General features: G+C 53.0%; 1 protein-coding gene across 3 annotated transcripts in view; it reads left to right on the top strand.

Moving 5' to 3' along the window:
• The window catches only part of LOC116952185 (kinesin-like protein KIFC3), a 49,384-nt gene that overhangs the window by 4,870 nt on the left and 19,273 nt on the right, over positions 1-25,241 (top strand). For all 3 annotated transcript variants that reach the window (XM_032971311.2, XM_032971310.2, XM_032971309.2), the window contains exons 3-6: positions 2,803-2,887; positions 16,303-16,745; positions 21,284-21,418; positions 23,399-23,596. In XM_032971311.2, coding sequence (XP_032827202.2) covers positions 2,803-2,887; positions 16,303-16,745; positions 21,284-21,418; positions 23,399-23,596 — 861 coding nt within the window. The remainder of the gene's footprint in view (positions 1-2,802; positions 2,888-16,302; positions 16,746-21,283; positions 21,419-23,398; positions 23,597-25,241) is intronic.

Raw genomic sequence — 25,241 nt, 5'->3', positions numbered from 1 at the left:
AATTTCATCACTCCATCTCTCTGGTGGACGGTAGCTTCGGGCATGCTGTCTCCTTTGGCTGCCACTCCCACGTCCCGTGACGTATCCTGCCCAAGCCCAGTTCATTGTCTCAGCAGGGCACGATGATCTATTCAAGTTGCGTCGTTCTCACGTGTTCTTATTTCTGTCTCTCGGTGTAATTCCTAGCGTGCGTCTCTCCACGCTTTGAGTAGTTTCACCTCTTGTTTCACATTCTTTCAATCAACTTCCAAGTTTCTGATTCGCGTTTATACGTGACAGCGGGTAATACACACGGCTTGTTGGCGTTATCATTATGAGCACACTGGGAACAGCGTGTCAAAGGGACAGGGTGATTGTTTTTCTCGACTACAATAGGGGAAGCTGCTTTAGTGTAATGGATAGCACGCAATTCTGAAGTCGACGTTTGGATCTCCTGGTGCAGCAGTTGGGACAATAGGACGTGTTTATTAAATCACCGGCCCACCATCACCCAGCAGTATAAATAAGTACAACCATAGTCGATTGGTAGGTCACGTGTGGTGGGGTAAAGTGTAGGTACACCCACCCCTTCCAAGACGGTCTGGCCAGCATGGAGGAGTAGACCACATTCACTGTCGAGGAACTCTCTCGGGCTCCCTCGGGTGAAGGCCCCTTCCACGAGCAGTGGAGCGCCTTCACCTTCACCCTCTGAGGCAAGCATCACAGTTGCCGCAGCCTGACTTCACAAAGTAAAAGTCGCGTGTAATTCATATATATGCTTTACCACTTAAATTCTTTAAAAGACAGTGACACCTGCATACCAACAATCCTGTTTATATAATCTGTTTACCGCCTGAGAGCACTTGTGGTATGGAGGCACGCATTTGTTCTGCATTGCCTCATTTTACTGCCAAATGTCTTGATATTGTGCGCATCAAAGATTGCAAAGATTGCAAAGATTGCATAGCAGAGCGTGATGTTAGGCATGGTGGGTTGTTGATCCCCTTTCCAGGCAGTGAATGTTAGTCATCCTCATCTATCACCATCTCTCCCATTGCCACAGTGGTCCGGGGGGCGCCACTGATACCTCGGCTCTCAACTCTCTCCGCTATTTCCATCCGCCTTCCAATGTGAATATGCCATCAGTGAAAGCCCCCTTCTTTGATATTCTTGGTTCTTTTGATAAAGTCACGAAGATAATTTTTTTTTTATACAAATAAAAAAATATATTAAAAATAATAAATGCAAAAAACCCACGACGTTTCGATTGCAACACAAGCAGCCTTCTCCCCCCCCCCTCTTTTCTCTCCACCTGAAGAAGACCGCTTGTGTTGCGATCGAAACGTCGTGGGTTTTTTGCTTTTAATTGAGATTTTTATTTTCTATCTACGTGGTGACTTTACCGAAAGAACCACGAATATGAATTCCTGCAGTGATGGAAGATTGAAGTCTAAACCCCTCCTATGAGTAACGCACACGGCGATTCCCTGCGCCTTTGACCATCGGGGCAGTGCTCATCTCCCGTGTACAGTCCGAAGCCAGCGGTGGAAATTCCGCATTCCTCTGGCGAGTCTAGTCAAAAGGCCACCACTGTTGAATTCCTCACAAGGGGGTATACTCATTGTACCGACCCCAGAGGAATGATGGGCTGAGTCCAACACCCAACCAGGTTTTGAACCCACAAGCCTTCCGATTGCGAGCCGCCTGCTCGACCGCCGAGCCACCTGGCCAGATAAGTGACCCCTATTACCCACATTTTTTCGTTATTTGTGGCCCATACTTGGATAATTTTGCACGATTATCCATGGTTGAGAGGCGTTGCTTCTATCTCCATTTCCTGCAACTTAGAAGTGGCTGCCCAGCGTGCAAACGTATTCCGATTATTTGCAAAAATGTACACGGGCAATGAGAATCACGTGGCTAATTCATACCATTTGTGTGCAGCCAGAGCCTCGGATAACATTATCAGGAACGTTTCCTAGCTGATTGGATCTCGGAAGCGAAGCAACGTGGATGCGAGCCTTGATAGTGCTTGAATGGGTGACCACCATGCATAACAGGTTGCCAGAGATGACTGCAGGGCTATTTTGTGGGCATCAGTTGCAATGCAGCAACGTCCATTGGTCTAATGTCCCTCTATGTTCCCAGGTGTATATTCTACCTGCCTTCACCAACTTGCTGTGACCAGCATGGTGAAGTATGGTCGAGTACAGTAGTCCCTTGATTAACGTTTTAATCTGTTTCACGAAAACTACTGTTAATTGAAATAACTGTAAATGGAATTAACTTACTAATTGAAAAATAAGTAAAAAATAATTGAGAGCTGTTTCCACTGCCAAAACATAAAACGTAATGTAAACAAAGCCAGTCGAGGTCTAAATGGATTGGCCAAATTAGCGCCCGCGTGCATATAACGTAAACATACCGTTAATCGAAATTTTAACGCTCGTCGAAACCATGCGGGTCCTATGGGAGGCGAAACATTAACCGAAAAACCGTTAACCGATGTCACTGTTAACCGAGAGACTACAGTAAGTCTCACGACAGGCGAGACATGGGGGGGGGGGGGGGGGGGGGCGGGAGGCCCTTATCTTGCCGCGTATTGACAAATGTGCTGCACATGTAAATGTGCGTTGTTGTAAAGTCTTACCTGGTTAATAATCAAAACCATCCGGTTAATAATCAAAACCATACCAACGCTGAGTGACTTGGTGGGGCTTGCCCACCCTAAGCCACTCTGCACGCTGTGTCCCCCCCCCCCCCGCCCCTGCGTGTGGCTTTTCGTGGTTAACTAACGCCGCTGTCACCTGTTTGCCGGTGCAGCTTCGACAGCACGGGGGAGCCGAAGGGGCCCGGGAGGAGATGGGAGATGCTGCGGAAGAGATCGAGAGCCCTGCTTCTTCCGCAGGTGAGGTCTCTCAATGGTTTCTCAAAATGGAGCAGTGTGTGGATTTTGTGGTGGCTGTACGAGTGTGAGAAGAGGTGGAATGATGTGGTATGAGAGGATATGGAGCTGAGTTGACCTGCCAAATAACTGGTACCAGCGGTGTCAAGATCGGCCTCTGTGGAGGAGGCTCGTGAAGGACGCTACTGGGCAGTTGGAGGCAGATACCCTCCAGCAACAACGGAGGACAGAGGAGCGACGCTCGCAACAATGAGCGGAGCGCCGGGCGGCTAAAACACAGAAAGTTGGCACAGTAGGGGGCACAGGTGGTGCATCGGCCAGTCATCTCAGTCAATCAACCCATGGCACCTGGGTCTGTCCCGTAACCTCCTTCCAACAGGCGATCGACACTTCACGTGGCTTTAAAGTTCACATAGCCTGGCACCAGCGTCGTGGTGACGTCACTACCACTTAGTGTTGAATGGTGGCAGTTGTTGTAGTGGGGGTCAATGAGTAATGGTGGTAGTATTATGTTGAACTCTTTCGCACAGTACGTAGCCAACCGTGATAATCAGAGGTGCGGTGGAAGAACAACAGTACTAAACACAAAACACAGTTTTAATGAAATTAGTTTTAATCTGGATTTAAAAGTGCATAGCTCCAGTGGCTTCCTACTGTCGTGGTTAGAGGACTGCGCTATGAAGCCGGTGACCTGAGTTCGAGTTTCGCTCATGGCCAACATCCGTGACAAATATTTGAGCTGGTCCTGCGCCTTCCTGAGGTTTATTCAGCCTTAAACAAGGACGCGGTGTGTGTAAATATCGGCACTGTTGAGACAAAGGTGGCCGGGCATGGTGTTGGCCACCCATCCCCTCGTGCTCCGTGCCGGCCTTAGTAGGTGCTCGCTCGCAGCACTTGCTCCCAATAGTCTATTTTGGCTGTAAGGAGATCTTTGTCTTTTTTGGGTGCAAGCACTCTGCTGTGAGTTCAGGTTGTCACTGCCTGTCACTCAGCACGACGTCTGACGTTTCGATGCACGTGTGGGGCGGCATCTTAAACGTGCCGTCAATGTGCGGACACAACGTGAACGCACAGAAACCGAGGCAGTAGGTTCAAGCGCCTCGCGCTGCTTTCCCGCGACCATTGTAAATGTGGCTTGGCGGCACCGCGATCAGCTCGGGATGAGTTGATCAGGTTGCCGAGTTGCGTGTGGCCATGCTGCATGTACCTCGAGGCACCCCATGGGGGTCAGATCCATTCTCCCACCCCCCTTCTCCTGTACGCTTCGTGGCTGGGGAGAAAATTGACAACATTTTCAAATTACTTTTCATGCAGGGTTGGATTAGGTCAAATCACCCCCAAGATGACGTTTATTATTATTATTATTTTAAAAAAAATGTTGCTACGTGTATTTCAAATTTGAAGCAACGTACCACCCTCCATGGGGTGGGTGATTGCACAGAGCACCATTGAGTACGTCTGTTGAGTAAGCGGACGTGGAAAATGAGGTGGGGCTGCGCGTGGTTTTGTGGTGGACTGTAGCCGCTGAGCGGCTTCACAAAGGACGCAGAGGGTCGAAGCGAAATCTAAAGTTACGCTGGCACAGCGCTGGCATTCCTGGCTGTCGCCCGCAGCCGTCTCTCCCCCCCCCCTCCCCACCACCGCCGTACCGTCATTCATATTTAATTTCGTTCATCGTAAATGTTTCATGTCAGCTTTTGTGGAGGACTCGTCTTGCGCGCTGCAGGCCCTTCGTGATTTGAAACTGGAAACGCTGACGTTGATTGGCCGTGCCCTGCGACTTGGAGGGCCTCATTTTTTCGCGTAAGGAATGATCGGATTGTGGAATGGCTTCGCCGGACGGCGTCACGGAATCAAAGTGAGTAAACGGAAAACCCGAGGTCCCGAGCCCGGCTGATGGGCACCGCTTCAATGCTGATTTGAGCCGGAAATTACTTTGACGGCGTATTGTATATCGTTGCAGTATGCCAAGAGCCGTCGCCAGTATCCCATTGCCTGACAAAATCTGAAATTTGACCCCTCGCATAAAAACCGCCATGGGACGCTGCACCGCCTCCGATTATCAGAAGCCATCCTGACCGCGGGTCAGCGTTGCCGGCATTACGGTATTATTTACAGACGCAGGCTGACAATGGGTTCGTTTTGCTGACAGCAGCACTGTTTTATGGACATCATTTGAACGGCCCGGATTGCAGGAGAGGCGATGGGGGGGCAGGGGGTTGGCGTGGTGTGGTGCAAGGGATGCTCATGCCCCGTTGGGCAGTGGGGAATCACTCTGAGAGGGGGGGCGGCGGTGGGGGGCACTATTGTCGATAAAAACAATTTGGAGTGAAATTTATGAACGCTCGTGAATGTACCGAGCACGGAGCGTTGATCTGTGCTGTAGATCTCCGTTGTTGTTGTTGTAGAAAACAAGTACATAATGTGACGAGCAGAGCGAGTGAGAGTTACACTTTTCCATGGCGTTATTGTTATTATTACGTTTTTGTTCATCATCATCCGTGCTCAATCCACTGCTGGATGAAGGCCTCCCCCTCACGGTCACGTCATGCGACCATCCATATAGTCATCCTCCACTCGAGAACCGACATCGCCGCTCTGTCCGCACGTTGGACGCTCTCTCGGACGCGTTCACTCCCCCGTGGCGGCCCCTCCGACGTAAGCCTCGGACGTCGGCCCTGTCTATCGGCGAGTCCTCTCGCAAGCCCACTTCGTTTTCTTGACGTTCAGTACGATGTTACCATCACGGTTGCTGTGGGCAAATGTGTTCATGAACCCATCTGTGCCTGGACCTTTCAGCATTGTCCTCTCGTATGCCCATTGGGCTTTTTTTGGCACTCCAGTTTCCTTTAACACACTCATTGTTATGGGATTGGCCAAATCCTACCAATTGAAGGGGTTATCTGCCGATTATTTCCCCTCCTTTTACCGCGTAACAATTTAGCAAATCTCAACTCACATCGGGTTTTTGCTATCTCAGTGTTTGCTTGGAAAATCAGTCCACGATGTCGGGGGGGTTAAAAATCGGTAGCATAACGGCAAATGATTTGGTGTGGAAAATATACCAAACGGCCCAATGCAGGACCCTCTGGGAGATATTCTTGAGACCTATTCAGTCCGTTCAGGGTTAAGGGCATTAAATAAGAATAGACCAAACATACTCTCGCCAGGACTCTCCTGAAAACTGCGCTTGAGACTCCATTAGTTGTGCCTGGGTAAATGATGAATGGCATCGTCATTAATTTACTACTGCTGCTGCTGCTGGGGGCCATGCTCCTTTGGTCAGTGCAGCGCAACGCACTGCCGGGATTCCGAGGCTTATTCCGCAGTCGGATGAATCCGCTTGCGTCAGCATTTCCCGTGCCGTTGACGTGTTTATCCGGGGCTGGGGGTCTACGGTTGCCCTGGTGTGCAAACAATGTGTGTGCGAGGACTGTGGGACTTGATATGGTTTGGCTATTCCAAAACGAAACTGGAAGCTACCTGCTAAACTACTTCGAGACCTACGCCGCCTCCACCAGGCTACCTGAATGCAAATAAAATATGCGGTTACTAAATATATACGTAGCGTTGATGCAAATTGTCAACTGAAAGAGCCTATGCGTATTGAAAAAACAGCAATATTAACTATTTTTAAAGAAGCAGATGGCGCGTAAGAGATATTTGCATAAGATGAAAAAAAATACTTTTCTCATTCAATAATTATTTGCTGCAATGGGAGAAGGTTTTACGGTATTAGTAAGATGGTGATTCTGATTCGCATTTTCACTGCAAAGAAAATGGGAGCAGAGGTCACCTTTCCCCATCACAAATTGATGAATACTACCACCAGAAAATGACAAAGGGTCTTTAGAAGACCCCAATGCATCAATCGATAGACACGTGCACCAATAACTTCTTATAACGTGCGCCGAGATATGTAGATTCACTTTCAGCTTTGGTATTTGTCGTGTAAAAAACGAATGCTCGGAATTTTAATTGAAGATAAAGTAAAATAGGGAACCTGCCCATGGCAACGCAGTGGAGATAGCTGAATGCCGTTTGTTACACTGGCAACTACAGATGCTTGACCAGCTCAGCTCTCAATTATAATAACCCGACTTCACCAATAAAGATGCTGCAGGAGATTGGTATAGAGACCCGCTGCACAATTGAATAGATCGAGTAGCTACTGGCAAAATCGAAGGTTGACCATGGAGTGAAACCACAGAGAGGACAGCGAGTCCTGCACCGCTATCACGGATTATATTCCTGCAACGCTATCGCCGATGATATTCCTTCTCTAGGGATCCACCAGACTTTGTCAAAAATAATAATGGGCATTCGTCCCCCCAGGGGGGTACTGACCACCCTCTCTCTCTGGCTCATGGACTAATAGGGGTGAACCAAATAGCATCTCAAATTCGAATGCTGATACACAGAACAAATCCGATGGCCATTCGCAAAGCAAATGACTGCCTCCTCCCATCCCTCTCCTGTCGCTGCCTCATTGCTCTCACCTGACTACATCTCTGTCTCATCTGGAGCATTCTCTTCTCTCATCTCCCTATTTTCTCGACGAGGATTTTTAATGCATTGAAAGGGTTGGTGGGTGGGGTTAGGATGGGGCCTCCAAAGATGATTTCTGCGTGGGGGCGCCCCAATGGGCTCGCACCCCCAGCACGACCACCACCACTGTGCGTGCCGGACGCTGCGTTGGTTTAGCAACGAGGGACATGCCGGGCTGCGGCGCGTGTCTCGTGAATGCTCCGTCGGATTTACCCGAAAGCAAAAATGCCATAAAATGTAAGAGTGTTATTTTAATTTAGTTTGCGTCGCGGTCAAGCGACAGTGTCCGAGTGCGCACTTCATCATCGTTAGGAGTATAGTATTGGATTAATTTAAAGCACCATATGCCGCGTAATTGGAAAAAGTGCTGACGATGCAGAAAAAAATCCAACGCCGGTAAATGCGCGGCCCGTCGCCATCTCTGCTGTATCCATCATCCCACTGCCAAGCGGCGGCGCAGCGTACGGCGCACGGCCCCCGCCGTTACAGCGGCGTCGTAATCCGGAGGAAATCCGATAGAGGAACCTGGGGAGGCGCTCTCCAAATGTCAGCGCCGAACGAACACGCGCACACGCACACAACACGCGCACGCACACAACGCACGCACGAACGCACACGGCCCACCATCGGCCCACTCGCTTTGGCTCGGTTTCGGTATTCCACAAAAAGCCACTCATTGTCGCCGCGCACATTAAGACACTTGTCTTCGGTGCGCCACGTGCCACCCCGAATTGCGCCGCTTGTTGTCCGGGGCTTTGTTTAAATGTTCCGAACCATGACCGACACGACGTGGAGAAAGCCTTCTTCGCCCAGCAGCGGCTGACAAAGGGCTGTACGTCGTTATTATTATTATTATTCCGCACGACCCTCGAACGCCCCCGCTCCCTGCGACGGCGAGGCTTAAACATTCTGCGCGTCAGCCAAGGCGCGGCTTTGGATTTTGAGACGGAGCGAAAACGAGTGGCCAATTTGCATACGATTACCGCCGGTGCTGTGCGACATTTCTCAGTACCGCTACGGGTGAAAAATGCGCTCCCTTGACCGTTGTGTTTTTTGCCTCGTGCATGGGAGTGCTTTTAACACAGCCCGCCGCATTGCAAACTCCCAAAACGATTGCTAAGAATCACAAGTCACCGAATTAGCCGATGGATACGTCAACACACATCGTCGATTGTAAAATGTTGTGGCGTTGCTCTCTTGACAAAAGGGGGCGTATATTATTGTTATTATTGGAGCCAGTAGAGAAAACCTCCTTGCCATGCAACGGGTAAATAAGAGACGGCTGTCATTGCTATGATACTCCTCTCACGATACCCCGAGCACTAAACGTGATCTGCTTTTGAAGGCAATAAACTGTACTGTACGGTTTAGTTTATTATTCATGATTTTCCGGCGAAATTGTTTAATTTAATAGGAGCACAAATTGAAAAGTTAGAGCGATTTTAAATGAACCGTGGGGTCGGTCTTCAGTATTCGGCACTTCCATCTCCTCGCTGTCGCTATCTGTTACGCAAATGTCTTCCGAACGTCTTCCGCCAATTCAATGCAACGTTTCTTTGTTATAGGGAAAATCCCGTGTAGCCAGTTACCTAGTTTCGGTTGCAACGGCCCGCAGCAGCCACTAACAACAGAGTTACCGTTGGGGTAGACAGGAGCCCAGCCAGGAAACTCGGGGCATGGATTATTTTTGGTAGCAGTATGAGCATTGTAATTAATAGCTCAACATGAAATCAATCCAAGACGATATTAATTCCACACAAGCGGCTGGACGCACCGTGGCGGCGTGGGCGATGAGCGTGAATTGGGGGCGCAAGGCGGCTCCTCCTCCTCCTCCTGCTCCCCCCCCATAGACGCTGACCTACATTCCCCAGCAGCCCCTACTCCCCTACCCACCCACCCCTACCCCCCACCTACCCACCCACCCCTACCCCCCCACCTACCCACCCACCCACCCCTACCCCCCCTACCTACCCACCCACCCCTACCCCCCCACCTACCCACCCACCCCTACCCCCCTACCCAGACACCCCTTCCCCCCTACCCAGACACCCCTACCCCCCCACGGACCCCAGCGAGGACGGCAGTCGACACACGCGGCTGAGACATGGGCAGCGAGCGGCGGCAGGCACTGCTGCCCCCGTGCCGTCTGCTCGTGGCGGGCAGCCTCACCACGGCATGGGAGGTATATCGGCGGGGTGTGTGTGTCTCTCCGCGGCCTTCTGTGTGTCTCTCCGCGGCCTTCTGTGTGTCTCTCCGCGGCCTTCTGTGTGATGGATATATTGTTGGTGATGATTTGGTGTGGTTGGTGTTGATAATGGTATGGTGGTGATGACTACGTGATTGATAATGATGGTGATATGATGCTGATGACTATTGTGATGATGAGTGCAGTGATAATTATGAGTGCTGTGATGATGATGATGATTATATGATGGTGATGAGTGTTATGTGACGATGAGCGTTGTGATTGTGTGGGGTTACATGATGTCAATTATATGATGGTGATAAGCAGGGGCGGAGCCAGGAATTTCAGCCCGGGGTGACATTCAACAAATTTTAATTTCAAGAATGATTGAATGAGAAATCGGCTATACCCCAACGCCATCAGTTGGTGACACACTCTGACAATGCAGTTGCAGGGAGTCCGCCAGACCAAGTGACGTACACTTATGTGCAGAATGTTTCAGATTTTCGATTTTTTATTTTTTTTCGGGGGTGACAATTGTCTACCCTATCACCCCCCTGGCTCCGCCCCTGGTGATAAGTGTTATGAGGATGATATTATTATAATGATGAATATACTGTAGGTGATGACTTGGTGTGGTGATGATGGTGAGTGTGGTGTTGATTGTGATATGGTGGTGATGAGTATGTGATTGATGATGATCGTGATATGATGCTGATGACTATTGTGATGTTGAGTGCAGTGATCATTGAGTGGTGTGATACTGCTGATTAAATGATGGTGATGAGTGTTATGTGATGATGAACATTGTCATTGTGTGGGGTTACATGATGTCAATTATATGATGGTGATAAGTGTGGTGACATTGATGTGTGGGAATGATGACAGTATCTTGCGTGACGATGAAAGTGATATGTGGTGATGAGCGTGGGTTCATGATTATGAGAGTGTGGTGATAATTGACTGCGGTGGTGATGACTTGAAGCGATGGTGTATGGTGATGCTTATGACTGATTACATACTGTGTGTTGATAATTGTCATTTGTGATGTTCATGAGTACAGCCTTTGTGATGATTATACGCAGTGTGAACGATTTCTGATAATAGAGTGCATGATGATGACAATAACACATTTTTCGTAGTGTTTTTGATGAATGGAGATGAGTGCGGTTTTGATGATGACGATACGCTGTGTGATGACACACTGCGTGATGACACTGGTACTTTGAACATGTCAACTGGCGCGTGATTTTGAACAACATTAACACTCCCGCTGACCGGGGCTGCCATCGGAGTGGCCACGCGGGGGGAAGCTCTCTCTGCCGTCCCTCGTTCCAAGCGCCTCGTCACGAACACCGTGTCGATTCTGGCGGCAGGGTGGCGCAATGGAGACACTCGTGCCTCACAGCAAGACGAACCTGGGTTCGATTCCCGACTCGGGAACCGATCTGTTGTGGAGTTTGTATGCCCTCGGACCTGTTCCGCAGACTGTGTGTGTGAGTGAGTGTTTGGAGTTTGTATGTTCTCCTCCTGTTTGGCACGATTATCTTTGGGATTCTCCAGTTTCCCCCCATAGCTATGAAGAATCCCGAACAATGTACCGTAACTGGTATTGGCTAAAACATCCCCAATGCTGAAAAAAATACCTGCAAACTACTCGTAGACGATGAGTCCTGAGACTCATTTGGGCTTTGTTGTGTGAACAAGCGTAACATTAGTCACGTTATTCTAATTCCATTTCTTAGCATGACCCAGCTGTACAACTTTAATTGCCGCTGCTGCCTGTCACTGCCATCTTAATGGCATCTCCACCGTGAGATGTGAAATGCAGTGTGCCCGCGGGCCTCCGTGCCTCTGCAACACAGCGGTCAGTGCTGGGTATTGCCCAGGGCCAAGCACCCACGCATTAGCATTTGAAAGGCCAATAATCCCGCTAATCCCCTCGCGTCTCTTTATTTTTAGTTTTGTTTCTCCGCCGATGTAGAGATTTCCCGGGTAATCTGCGGCGGCCAGAGATGGGGGTCGCGCCAGAGACGTGTGTGGAATATGTGCCCCCCCTCTGGGGTGGCTTTTCAAGATATTTCACCTCGCGTAGAGGGGGAGCCGCCGTGGGGTAATGGTGCACAGGACGTGCAATTCGGAGGTTGCCGATTCGAATCGATGTCCCGGTTTCGGCTGTTGAAACACTCGGGGCAAGGTTGCTTCCCGCCCCCATCGCCTCCATCTACCCAGAAGTTAAAATCGTTCCACCACAGTTGGTCGATGGGTAGGTCGTGTGGGGTCGGGTAAAATGTGGATACTTCCACGTCTTACAATGTGCCTAGCCAGAGGGGCGAGAGGGCCTCTGTAAACCTGCCCCAAGTGGAGGCCCTTCCGCCAGCAGTGGCGTGAGCAGGAAACTGCAGGGCTGCGCCTTGACCCTCTGTCCTTGCTTATGCGGAGTGACAACAGCCTTGTCGAGCTCACCACATCTCTGCCCCCCTCCCACCCTCCCCCACCACTACCCCAGGAGTGGTTATTTGTCTTCCACACGCACCGTAAATGCCACGCTTAGGTAAATGAGCAGATTTACAAGAGGGGGAAGAGAAGTGGTGCTGGCTCGCGCAGAGCGCCATGAATCTGGCGGCACGAGTGGCAAGTAAAATATGTATTTTTCTGCATACCTGTATCTGAATCGATCCTGGGCTTCTCCCCTCCACAACTTCACCAATCCACATTGACCAACGCGGTCGAGCATGGTCCAATAACCCTCATGACCGACACGGCATGGGGAGAGGCCTTTAATTCGCCGATTGACACAAAGCACTTTAAATTAACCACTGGTGTCATCATCGATGTTATTGTATCCACCCGTGGATGTAGAAAGGCATCTTAGTCGTGAATGCTTTATGCAATAAATAATACAATTAGCGCGCTCAAATGCACCTTGGCGAAAGTGTGTCTCCTTGCCACTTTTGACGTGACGTGAGCAGGTGTGTGGCTATTGCTGGCTCGAGCGTCGTGCAGCAGCTAAACCTGTTTTGGCAGTCGTTTGAGGACACTAAATGCAAGGCGTTCATCAATAACAACGCCGTGGCCTTTTAAAAAAATAAAATGTAATCGGCAACCTTGCGCGCAGTGGCCTATATTCATGGCACATAATTAGTGAGACCCGCGGAGCCAAGAGTTGGAGGTCACGCTACCCACCGTGGAGTCTGATGGGGACAGTCATGTTTTGCTGCCTGAGATTCGCCCACCCGCCCGGCCGCCCTCCCGCATCAGATACCGCGTCCGGCCTTGCGGCTCGGATTCCTGGCGGCATTCCTGACCGGTAACAGTGGCCCGCGTTGCGAAACCTCGCGCGGCCTGCCGCCCGCCCCTGGGTCGACCCACCGGTGTTGGGCGAGCGACCCGCCGCGGCCGTGCGGGTCGCCCTGCGGGCTCGTCGATCGCACTTCTCCGTGCTGGTCGGTGCGGGTTGGTTACTAAAGGTGTGGGGGGGGGGGGTGGGACAGTTCAAATGTCACCCATCACTGATTGTAGCCGCGGCTGGGAGTGAAGCTCAGGTGGCTGTTGTCGTAGCACGGTGTGCAGATTTTGTATCAATCCGCTGCTGGATGAGCACCACCCCCCCCCCCCCCCCCCCATGGCATGCGGGAGCTATTTTGACGAAAGTTGTCCATGAGTTGGTGAGGGCGAGGATCGCAGGTGTTGGGAGCACAGCATTTAATCACTTTGGATTTTGCTGCACTTCCCTGTGCTGCGCGAAATGTAGCCCCGTGGCCTGTACCACCTGTGATGGATGGTGGCCGCCCAGGACATGGTGACTGTCGCATTCTTGGTGATTTGGTCATGGGTTACTTGATAAATACGTACTGTCCTTTATTTATCCAGAAACGCTTCAGCGAGTCTCACGACTCCCTTACGGGAGGGTCCTGTATTGCGACGTTTGGCCAATCCAATTTTCAAAGTGATTGTCGCGTGGGATGAAACTGACGTGCCAGGAGGAAAGTCGCCAAGCATACTCAAAGTTCTGCACAGATAGATTCAGTCCACTCCTCCACGGTCGTCCCCGCATGATGCAAGCTCAGCTGGCACTAACAGAAGAGGCAAGAGTGAGGCCCTGTTATCTTCCTTTATGGAGCGAAGGTCCATAAAAACGACGCGATAAAACATCCTTATTCAACCGAGGAACAGCTGACCACGCAGCCTTGCGTAAAACAACACACACTGACGAGCGAGGATGAAGGCTGTTGGGTTTGTTGTGGGCAGCTGCTCAGAAAGATCGTGGCCGATGGCTACTTCTGGTGAGTCGGGTGATGTTGATGGTGGGTTTGTCGTGGGGACGGCGAAAGTGCCGGTTGTCTGCAAAACAGAATGCAATCAACATTTGTCGCTGGGGGTGGCTGCACTGCGGGCTATTTCGTCCGGGTGTGGGTGTTTGTCACTTCAGTCTGCGATGAGCGCATGATGCGGTTATTGCAGTGATTACACGCGTGTGCCCACTCATTATGACGCAGCGGTGTCTGGTTTTAGCTCTCTCGCTGATCTAAACAAGGAAGACCTGGCGCAGATCATTTATAAAAGGGTGAAAAGCAGGACCCTTGCAAATATCACACGGCAACACCTCCGGCACTTATGGACAGACACAGAAGGGAAGCGTGCCTTTGCATAATGGTTAGCACACTGGACTTGCAATCCAGAGGTCACCTCTTTGGTGCCGCCAGGAACCTATAGCTTAGACAGAATGCTCTTACCAACAACCCCAGTTAACCCAGCAACAGCATTCGTTCAACAAGCCTGACTGCCGACGAGACCCAGAAAGACCCCCCCCCCAAAAAAAACCCACCACAGTCCACACAAAGTCTGCTGGATAATATTGCTCTGGGTGGCAGTTGGCCGATGGACACATTTATTCGTGTTATTTTTCACGTTGGAGACACGGCGTGGAGCTCTGCTCCTGGTTCCTTCTCCGGCTCACTGCCGATACTCACAACCCACTTTGCCTCTTCCATTGTCTGCCAGAAGCCCCCCACCACTCCCCCCGCCCTGCCCCGCCCCCACTTCCCAAACCCCCCCCCCCCGCCCTTTGTGCGAGGTGAGCGTCGCCACATTTAAACTTCCGACAGCGCTCAGCGATTTCCCTGTGCGTGAGCTCGGCTGCTTACCCCGTCCCTCGCTCGGGCTGCAGCTGCACGTTGGGCGTTTGAGCGCAGAATCCGGGATCCGGCACTTCCTCCCCCCCCCACCCACCCCTTGTCCGATCGCGTTGACGTCTTTTGCCCAGTGGGACAGCCGAGCCGTGACCGGGCGGGAGGGTTGGAGTCCAAGTTCAAGTTTGTTTATTGGGTTTCACCGGGGTGAGGACTCGACGGACGGGCATAGGAGTCTCACTTGCAGGAGCGACCCGGGGGGCGTTGTTCCGCCAGCAGGGGGCGACGATCGATGTTCAGTGGAATCCCCGAGTGAGTCACTTGAGTGGAGAGCTGAACGCTCCGAAATTGCGTGCTTTCGAACGGTTCACGAACTCTCTCCCCCTCATTGCGTTTTAAAATCCACTTTGTGGTTCGTCGGAAAAGCGCGTCAATTAGCGCGCCAATTACCGCGCAAATTGGCTCGCCGTGAACTCTTTTCTCGCGCGCGCACGCGGTTCACACTCCTGCTGGAGACGTTGGGCGAGGAAACTGCGAACGTCGGGTGGACGTCGAAACCAGGGGGTGCCGGAAAGCGTCTGGCGGGAGGAGAGAAGGGGCCATCGTTGCGGCGTGGCTTCTGTGCCGTAGTCAACTCCCTCTCCATATATGGAACATTCCTCAGTCCATTTCCTCGCGAGCTGGGGGGGGGGGCCTCGCAAAGGGCTGGCTCACTCGCGAGCGCATCTCAGGGGTGGCTTTGCTCGTGAGATACACAGAGAGGTACACGGCGTGTGCGCGTGCGTGTGTGTGTGTGCGCGTGTGTTTGTGTGTGTGTGCGTGTTTTTTTAATGAGAGGTGGTGGTGGGGGGGGGAAGTTCTTGCGCAATGAGTCACGGCTCCAGGGTGTGCCCGCGGATCTCCGCTCCCAGACGCTGCGACGCAGATGTTGTAACCTGGGCTCTGGGAGAGGAAGCTCGGTCGCTCCGCCGCGCCCGCTGGCGGCTGCGAGCGAGAGACAATCCCAGACGGTGATGCACGATTGCGAGCCGGCGTGTGGCGACAAAGTCCGGGGTTGAAGGAAACCTGTCGTGCCGCCCGCGTTCGAGAGGCTGCTGCGGGTGAGGGATTACGCGCTGTTGCTGCTGTTCTTCCGCGGTGCTTGGGAGCACTCCTGCCTCGGGGGGGGGGGGGGGGGGGGGTTGGTGGGTAATCGCACGACGAGGACGACAACAAAATACTCGGTCGACAAACTTAGATGTGAAACTTGTTGCGGGCGTATCTGAAGCGCCCGCTTTGCAAATTGATCGTCGGGACACGGTGGCCCAATTCTGGCTGCGGGTCTGCGCTGGTACCAACGGCGGCACTGGCAGCAGCAGCCAGCGGCGTGTAGCACCCATTATGGGCGCAGTGTGGGAAATTTGCCCCACTTTGTGAAAAGAGGTCGTCGCGTGCGGTCGCGCTGAGAGCGGCGCGCCGACCCCGGAGCGAGTTGGACAGCCCTCCTCCTCGTCGCGCTCAGTCTCCCCGCGCCCGCCGCCGTAACCGTTGCCCGCGTGCCTGTTTCCACGCAGAGCCGTCGTTTCGGGGGCTCGCGTGGCCCACGCCCTCGCGGCCGCTGCACGAGGCTCTCGCGGGATCCCCGGACGGCGCGGCCGAGAACGGAGGCGGCGGAACGCTTCTCCGCCACGCCGGCCGGCCCGCGGCGGAGGCATGCGGCGCCGGCGGGCAGTGCTCGGCCGCGGACACGGTCAAGCTGCGGGAGCCTCTGAACGAGCGCCTCTCGGACTCCATGGACGCCCGCGGCCCCTGCGACGGCCACGGGGGGAGGAGGCGGGCTAGCGTCGTGGGCGGCCTCGACTACGCGGACGGCTGCGCCCGCGGAGACGCCGCGGGGATTGCGGCCCCGACGTTGGCGGATGCCTGGAGGGTCAGGCAAGAGCGGGCGGCTGCGGGTGGCCACACGGAGGGCTGGCAGGAGCAGCACTATCGGAGAGCGCCAGGCCCAAGAACGCAGGTTAGCGTACTAGCGTGCCGAGTGCGGGATTGCCTCGTTATTCACGGACTTGCTAGCTGCGCCGCAAGAGAAAGAAAGTGATGAGATAAAGTGATGAGATTCATTTAAAATAATTCATTTTAAAGGATAGGTGTTCGTAGGCCAACGTCATTATCAGCGAAATTTGCTTTTATTTTTTGCTTGTATCTCTGGAACGTATCACTCGTGAATACTGCATACACACGTCCACTTACAGCCATGGGGTACCACCACTGCCACCAGCATGCTCTCATGGACAATCGTGTTATACTGCGGGCTTCATATCTCATTGCATATTTTCTAGGCTGCCAGTAGATTGGAGTATGCACACGACAGGCAACCACAGCCACAGAGAGAGGTATTATTCTCGATGTGACGTCCCGGGTGTGGAACATCACATCTGGGCAGATCCGGCTGAAATTAAGCCCAGGTGACATTGCCGCCACGATTTGAAGGGCACGGTGTACAACCCAGGGCTTGTGTTCTCTCTTTGTGCACAAACTCAACAGGAGCGGTGTGTTTTTAGTTCCACCGTGCGTCTGTGTTTTCTCGTTGTCGTAAATGTGCACTCGCGTTCGTTCGCGCGGCAGGAATTCCAGTTACAATTTGAATTGTGAGCGCAGGTCCTCGTGAAACTGTCGCGGTGGCTGCTGACGCGTAACTTCGGGCCCCACAACCTGGGCGCCGTGTGGCAGCATGTTAGTTATTTATTTACTTTGACAATTGCTGCTGCGCTGGGCTTAGTTTCAGCCGGGTCCCTCTGGGGCTGGCGACCAGGTAAAAATATGTCTCGCCGCTCGGCACACCACGTCCAGTATTGCCTCCTGTCACTATTGCTGTGGTTACGAGTCACGTCCCAGGTAGCCGGTTGACCGGCGACCTGGAAAATATTCGGTGAGAGGCTAAGCCCTCGGTCCTGCGTGAAGGAGGCAAAGCAGCGGAGGTTTAGAACGGCCATGCAGAAGTGACTGTGCACTCGAGGCACTGGTTGGTCATCCCCCCGCTTGACGCTGTCATTTCATTTGCCGTTAGCGTCAGCATCGTCTGCGTAGACAAACTATTTGGTGGTGCTGCTGTTGCTGCTGCCTTACTGGTGGTGCACAAGCACAAATATATATAAAAAACACCTCAATACATTCTACAATAACACTGTGGCCTTAAAAAGAAAAAAAAATTGGTGACGTTTTGGGCAAATGGCCCTTTACGTGCTAAGAAGAATGTCCATTGCCCCCAAAACTTAGATTTTGAAGTCCACAATGTTGTTGACGAATGTGTGGAGTTTGTTTTTTGTTCTGTGTGTACAGCTCATTTAGGCTCATTTATTTCTAACCAGAGTCCTCATTTCTGCGGTTTGGCCTCTTGAGCCCTGAGGAATTGCAGTTAATCACCATCGTGAACGCATTGCAGTCAGGGCCGCCTCGAACAAGGCCCTGATTGTTTTGAATTTGTGTGAATAAAAAAAATAATCATCGGAGTAACTCGTGACTTTATGAAGACCGTGTGAAAGAATTTGAAGAAAATCACAGATTAAAAAAGTGTGTGTTTTTTTATGAATGATACTTCAGTCAGTGGCCTGCGGGCTGCTGCCTAGGCATAATGGTGAACGCACACGAGACTAGGAATGTTCCATCGCCCGACTCTCCCGCAGTTGAATCGGTGGGGCAATCTTCTTCACTCTGCCCCCATCCCTCTCCGGGACCGCGCTTCTGTCCACGTGCAGCCCGAATGCCCTTCCACCGGCAGTGGTGTGAGAAAGCAGTTGTAGGGGGGCTGCACCTCTACCTGTTCTCGTTGTTTGCATTTCAAAACATGGGTCACGCTTTGTGTGTGTGAGTGAGTCCCCATCGCTGGGCTGACGGGTCGTGGTTCAATCTCTATGGGTTGCGGCTCAATTTCTAATGGATTGCGGTTCAATATCTGATGTGTCGTGGATCAACCTCTAGTGGGTCATGGATTAATCTCTGACGGGTCGTGGTTCAGTCTCTGACGGGTCGTGACTCAGTCTCTATGGGTCGTGACTCAGTCTCTATGGGTGGTGACTCAGTCTCTATGGGTGGTGACTCAGTCTCTGTGGGTCGTGACTCAGTCTCTGACATGTCGTGACTCAGTCTCTATGGGTCGTGACTCAGTCTCTGACGGGTCGTGGTTCAGTCTCTATGGGTCGTGACTCAGCCTCTGACGTGTCGTGACTCAGCCTCTGACGGGTCGTGACTCAGTATCTATGGGTCGTGGCTCAGCCTCTGTGGCGCAGGCCCCGGTGGTGGAGGAGGACGTGCGGGAGAGTGGAGAGATGCCGTCCGTGCTGGTGCCCATCGTAAGTGGAGGGGTCTCGGTTACCGCCGCGTTTCGTGTTAGTTTGGAGCTGCCACCGCCACCACCACCACCACCGCCACCACCACCACCACCACCACCGCCGTCACCATCACTATCACCACCGTCACCACTGCCGCTAGCATCACCATCGCCACCATTGTCACCACCATCATTGTCGCCGCCCCGACCGCCACCGCCACTACCGCTACTGTCACCACTTCACCACGTCGGCTTTCACGGCCAATATTGTTCATAATAAAAGTTTTTGGGTGAAGTGGCATGAAAATAAATGTGTCGACACATTTACGTTTACGCGATCTAAGCCAAAAACCTTTGCTATGAATACCAGCACCACTACCACCATCGTCGTCACCACCGCCGCCATCACCACCAGTGGTTATAAAGCAAGCATTCATGGGGTCTGCTTTAAATCCACACTAACTTAGTCACACGGTGAAGTTGTACTCCACTGCACGGCCGTGCCAGCGCGTAACAAGGTGTAAGCCCCGTCACTGGGCAGTGCTACGAGGGGGAGGGGTGGGGCCCAGATTGGAGGGCACGGGGGGGGGGTCACGGGTCACAGCGCCCCCCCATCCCAATAAATATTCACCGCCGAGTGTACAGAGCCGAGTGATGCTTTGCTCAAGGCAAATGCGTTTCTCCCTCGGCTCTTTCTCCCACCTCGCGTAATATCTGGAGATGTGATCCCCGGCGGCGCTCGTGCTGAGCCCCTCTGTCTCGCCGGTGTTTGTCGATTAACTCGTTATGATTACGATATGGGGTCGCGATTCTTTTCCAGAGTTGATTCGCAAGGGACGCAGAGGACTTCGTCGTCCAAGTGATTTGATTCATTGTTATTTTGGTGATGATTGTGGCACCTGTGTCATCGTCTTACCATCACTGGTGCACAGCAAAGCAACCGTCTACAGTACACGGGTTCACTCCATGCTGCGCTTCGTTCGTCACTTTAATGGGATATGAAACATAATAAACACTTCGTTTATAGTCGAAGTAGTAGTACTACAACGATTTGTGAACATGATCGTAATTCAGCCTTCTGCTTCTAGCAGCCATCCACAATCGAGAAATCACTTGGTTAAAATGTTCTTGCCAGCTTTCCAGGTCCACTTACCGCCTCCTATAAAACCCCTTTTTGGTAAGGTATTTCACGTCGTTGTCGTTGTTGTTGCGTGCGTGCACATTTTCGGTGTATATCGCTCGTCCTTGCGCAAATTTATGCTCCTCAAGTCATCGGCAAAAATGACAGACGCGTCGCGCGGTGTGATAACGTCGTGGAGGACGACGTGTCGGGGCTTCGCGTCGGCTGGGCGCCGATTCGGTGGAGGCTTGAGCGGTAGCCTCTTGCTAGGCTGAGAGCTCCTCCGCGCCGGACACCGGGAGCCGCAGCCTGCTGAGGATTCGATCGCTCCGTCCTGGCCCGTGGGCAAGCGGTCGTGTCTGCCGCTCGGCACTCGCGCCCGCCGCGGTGGCCGGTGATGCGAGCGGGAGATGCCGGCGCCCATCGATCGCGCTTGCCCGTGCCTCGTCGCCCGCGGCCAAACGAAGACGGGGGCCCCTCGTGAGCTGGCGGGGGGGGGGGGGGGGGGCGGCGGGCAAGCCACCGCAAGCCGCCCGTGTCCGCGAGCGCCATTAATCATTGCGCGTCGCCAAGGTCGCGCGCGCATTAAACGATTAGCGAGTCGACCCCGGCGGAGCGTCCCGCTTTGACGTTTTGTTTATTAATATTTAGCGCTTCCGAAGTGGAGGGTGGGTGGGGGGGGGGGTGGCAGAGTTTTTTTTTTCAGGACAAATTCTGCGCGAGCGATTGCCCAAGTGCCGCGGTTCTTCCGCTTTGGCGCCGGGTGCTCACGTCCGCTCCCGCCGCTTCACGACCTCCCCCGGTGTGGTTTTGGATTGTCCCGCCGTGATTTCTGACGTATTGCTCCACGTGCCCGGGCGCTGCTTCGGGAGCTGAAGGAAGAACGGAAAAAGCTTCCGGCGCGCCGGGCGCAACGTCGGCGGGCACGCGACGCCGAGCGAACGCGCTGCGGAGGGAGCCGCGTGTCACGGCCGTGTGGACCTGCGCGGTCACAGAGCCACGACCCGACTGCCATTGCGCACCGCCGGAAATTTCGAGCATCCCCCGGCGGATATCTCGTGGCGTAAACCAGAGTGTGCTCACAAGTTCTCTCGCCGTGCGCCCCCAGGTCTCCACGGACTCGGAGAAGCAGATCGAGGTGCTGCGTGTCGACAACGAGCGCCTGCGCAGGAGGCTGGCGGCACGCGAGCCTCCGTCGCCCACGACGGCGCTCCCCGAGACGGCTCACCAGGGCCTGCACCTTGTGAGTGCTGGTGATGGGACGGTGGTGACCGCACGGTGCTGATGGGACGTTGACGATGGGACGTTGGCGATGGGGCGATGAGGCGGTGGCGGTGGGACGTTGGCGATTGCATGGTCAAAGCGAGATTTTGCTGAATTGAGCATTGAGGCAGTGCTTAAATCCTGTTTACAGCCCTGCGCAGGTAGTGGTGGAAATTCCACATTCTTCTGGTGGCGGAGAGTCTTCAGGAAAAGTTTTTGACTTCCCCCCAAGGCGGTATTTATTTTGTTGACGCCGAAGAGATGATGGGCTGAGTCAAACCCCAACTAGGATTTTAACTCTTCTGATTGCGAGCCACTCACTCTACCACTGAGCCACGAGGCCGATGGGATGGTGGTGTGGGGTTGATGGTCATAAGTCGGTGGTGATGGGTTAAGGGTAGTTGAGGGTTTCCCAAAGGATAGTTTCCACTGAACTGGCTCCATATGGAGTTTGCCTGCTGATACAAATGCTGCTATAAGCTGTCGGTTAAGGCCGATAGGGTGAAGGACTAATATTTCGCCTATTTTAATTTTGAGACACAGTCCCTTGTACATTTTTAAAATGTATTCCCTAAACATTCATAGTTTGACTTCCATATGTTCTGTCGCATCCAACGGTCACAGGGTTCAGTCAATTGACCGGCAGTTTCTCGGAAGCTTCAGCGCTAAGCCGGCGGTGATATCCTTTGTATTTCACAAATAATTTGACGTTAAGAGAACCGACAAACGTTAGAACGTGGCAATAATCAAAAGCCACCAGACGTATTCGTGTCACAGCTCAGAGAGAGAGAGAGGCGGCTTTGAGTAATTATCCTTGCAGCGCGTCAGCTTTGATCAGGGGCTGGTGGCGGAGCTGGCGTGTGGGATTAAGCCGTGTGCTGCTCGTGCCGATATCGCCGTGACACTCTGGAGGGGATGCCGAGTGGAGCCGCCTCGCTTGGCGGACGGACGAGGTTTTTAATTCCGTGGGCTCCGCCCCCAAACGCCTTCGATGCCCGCTTGGGGGAGCCTGGCACGGGCGGTCTCTACTGCCGCTGCTGCCGCCGCCACCGCGGCGTTGTGCGTCCACCGCTTGTTGCTGCTATTGCAGGTGTTCACAGTTCGAGCCCAGCGGCCGCCCTGGTTAATGCTGCGGGCATACGAAGCGTGAAAAATATGCGCCGTCTGCTTCATGGTGGACGTTAAAGGTCCCCTGGCGTCATTTGAAAGAGAGTATGCCACGTGCCGCCGGCGTCGCGGCCCGAATTTGGTTCGATCCCAACCCTGAAAATTGCAAGAAAATTACCGAAATAATTAATTGGATAAACCGCTTTGCAACAATGCCCTGTACCATCAGATTGCACCCGTCTGCGAAACATAGCACCTTTGCAGTACCCAGACTTATTTAGTATAAAATCGTTCCGCTCTGTTCGCTCGCTGTGCTGACAAAACCACATTCACGCACACACAGACACACACAGGCCAGTGAGCACAGGCCTGCAAGGAGGTGGGTGGCCCTTTCTGTATGGGCGTGTGGATAGCTAGAGCAGCAGTCGTGTCGAGTATCTAGCAGCTACTAAGTGGGGGTGCGGGGGGCGCACATAAACTCCGTGGCAAATGTTGCCATGGAACTGTTCCCGAAGTCGATCAACTAGTACCTCTCTATCCACAATAAGGCCCCGCGGTGAACAGTTATTGTGGCATGTCAATCAAACATGATTGCTTGAATTCGCACAGTTGGAATTTAGCCAGCTTAAGTGAAGAAATAAACCCAATTTGGATTTTATTGGCGACTGAGGCAAGACTCGACAACCCGGTTCAACCGTTGGTATTTGGCCAGATTCAAACCCTTAATCTCAGCGGTGGCAGTTCGGTGCTGTGACCCCTGACCCCAACGTTCGGCGGCCGCCGCCGCCGCTTGTTTCTGTGTTGGTTTTTAAAGTGGCCGTCGCTCTCGTGTTTCACTGCCGCGCGCGCACAGGAGAACTTGCGGCTCAAGTCGCGGGTCGCTCAGCTGGAGGACGACCTCAAGCGGAGGCTCGAGAGGCTGGAGGAGCTGGAGCAACCCGGCGTCAGGGCAGCACAGCAACAGGGACAGGGCAAGGAGACTGGCTCGGCAGGGCAGCCCAGGAGCCCGCCGCCGCTACTCAGCAACGGGAAGATGATGTCACTCATGAAGGTGCTTGCTCGCTCTTAAGTGGCGACAAAGGACTAAAATGATTTTCCAGGATAACCCACGGCACCCTCAGTGGCCGTGCCCCTCGGCTACAGAGCCGTCCCCTCCTACCCCCGCCACCGCCACCGCTGCGGGCACCCGCAAGCGGAGGTGCCTCTTTCTGCGCCGCGCTCCGTGCAGCCGCTCCCGTTCGACGCGCACAGCTGCCGCAGATCCTCCTGCAGCGCCGCGTTCTCGGCCTTATTCTGGGAAATCATTTCATCTGCGTAGAGGCCCCTTCCCGGTTCACGCACTGGCGATTGCCCCTCCTGTTCACATTTTTTCATCGAGGCAACACCTCCCAAAGCAGTTTCTGAGCGCACAATCGTTGGTGTAATAGGGAAGAGTGAACACGCTTCTTGAATTGAAGCAAAGAGATGACGATGGGGGGAGCAGCGCAAGGAAGGAAGCAGAAAGAGAAGTGTTGTGAGCTGCGTTACGGTGCTTGGAACTCATTCCCTGTAGAGGTGGGAACCCTGCGGTGGATGTCGCCGTGGCAGCGAGTGAATGAGCGAAAGAGCGAGTGAACAAGCGAGCGAGCAAACTAATGAGCGAGTGAACGCGTTCCGCCGTGCGTCTGCTTTATGCGCGGTCCCAGCACAGCGTTGACCTGCCTCCCTGCAGAAAATGTCCCAATTTTTTTTCTTAATTAATGCGTTTATGTACGAGACTCGAAAGTAGCCAGGGATTTTACGGGTAATGAAAAAATGATTTTTAATATCGCGTCATTCATTGGCGGCTGCGGCAGCTGTGGTGAGAAGCGCGTCCTCGCGTGACCTATGTACGTGCTTGCGTGTACACACATGCCTGCGTATGTGTGTGTGTCCATCCGTGTGTGTGCGCGTGTCCGTACGAGCATGTGCGCATGCGTGTGTGCGTGTATCTGTGTGTGCATGTGGGGAGTGGTGGTGTAGCGTTTGATTTCCGCTCACGGCCAACACTGGTTACGATTATCTGAACCGGTCCTGGGCCTCCCCTAGGTCGACTCGGCCTCAAATGCTGCCTATGCCACCCTCCTTCATGCACCGTACCAGCCTTCATAGGTGCTCATTGAAAGCGCATGGGTGGAGTGATGGGCACAGTGGTTAGCACACTGAGTTATGAAGCCGGAGTTTGATTCTCGGCTATGGTGGCGAGCAACATCTGGGGTGGCGAGCGACATCTGGGGCGGTTACCAATCCACACTGACCAGCGTGGTGATGTATGGTCAAACAACCCCATGACTGACAGGGCGTGGGGAGGCCTTTATATGTGCTAAAATATTAACTACCTTTACATTATGAGACCTCCTTTGCCAGTAACAAGATATAGTAATAGGTTTTTACCCTTTTAGCTGGCACAAAAACTGACACCTTTATACAAGGGATCATGTTTGCAATAACCACATCACAAGCAGTCAAAATACAAACAAACAAAAAGAAACAACTCTGATAATGATATTGGCACTGTCCTTGAATTTGATTGGTCCACACACGAGACAGCTTTTCTTAGAGCCTAGTCTCCACTGGTGTTGGACCAGATGACGCCATAAGGCGTACAACTCAAAAACAGCGCACTATCAGAGTATTGAGAGCTCGGGGTAAGCCTTTACATTATGAGACCTCCTTTG

This window comes from Petromyzon marinus, chromosome 45, assembly GCF_048934315.1.
Source record: "Petromyzon marinus isolate PM22_M1 ecotype Great Lakes invasive population chromosome 45, UKy_Petmar_22M1.pri1.0, whole genome shotgun sequence".
Lineage (NCBI taxonomy): Eukaryota > Metazoa > Chordata > Hyperoartia > Petromyzontiformes > Petromyzontidae > Petromyzon > Petromyzon marinus.
This window is presented reverse-complemented; position numbering and strand designations above follow the sequence as displayed.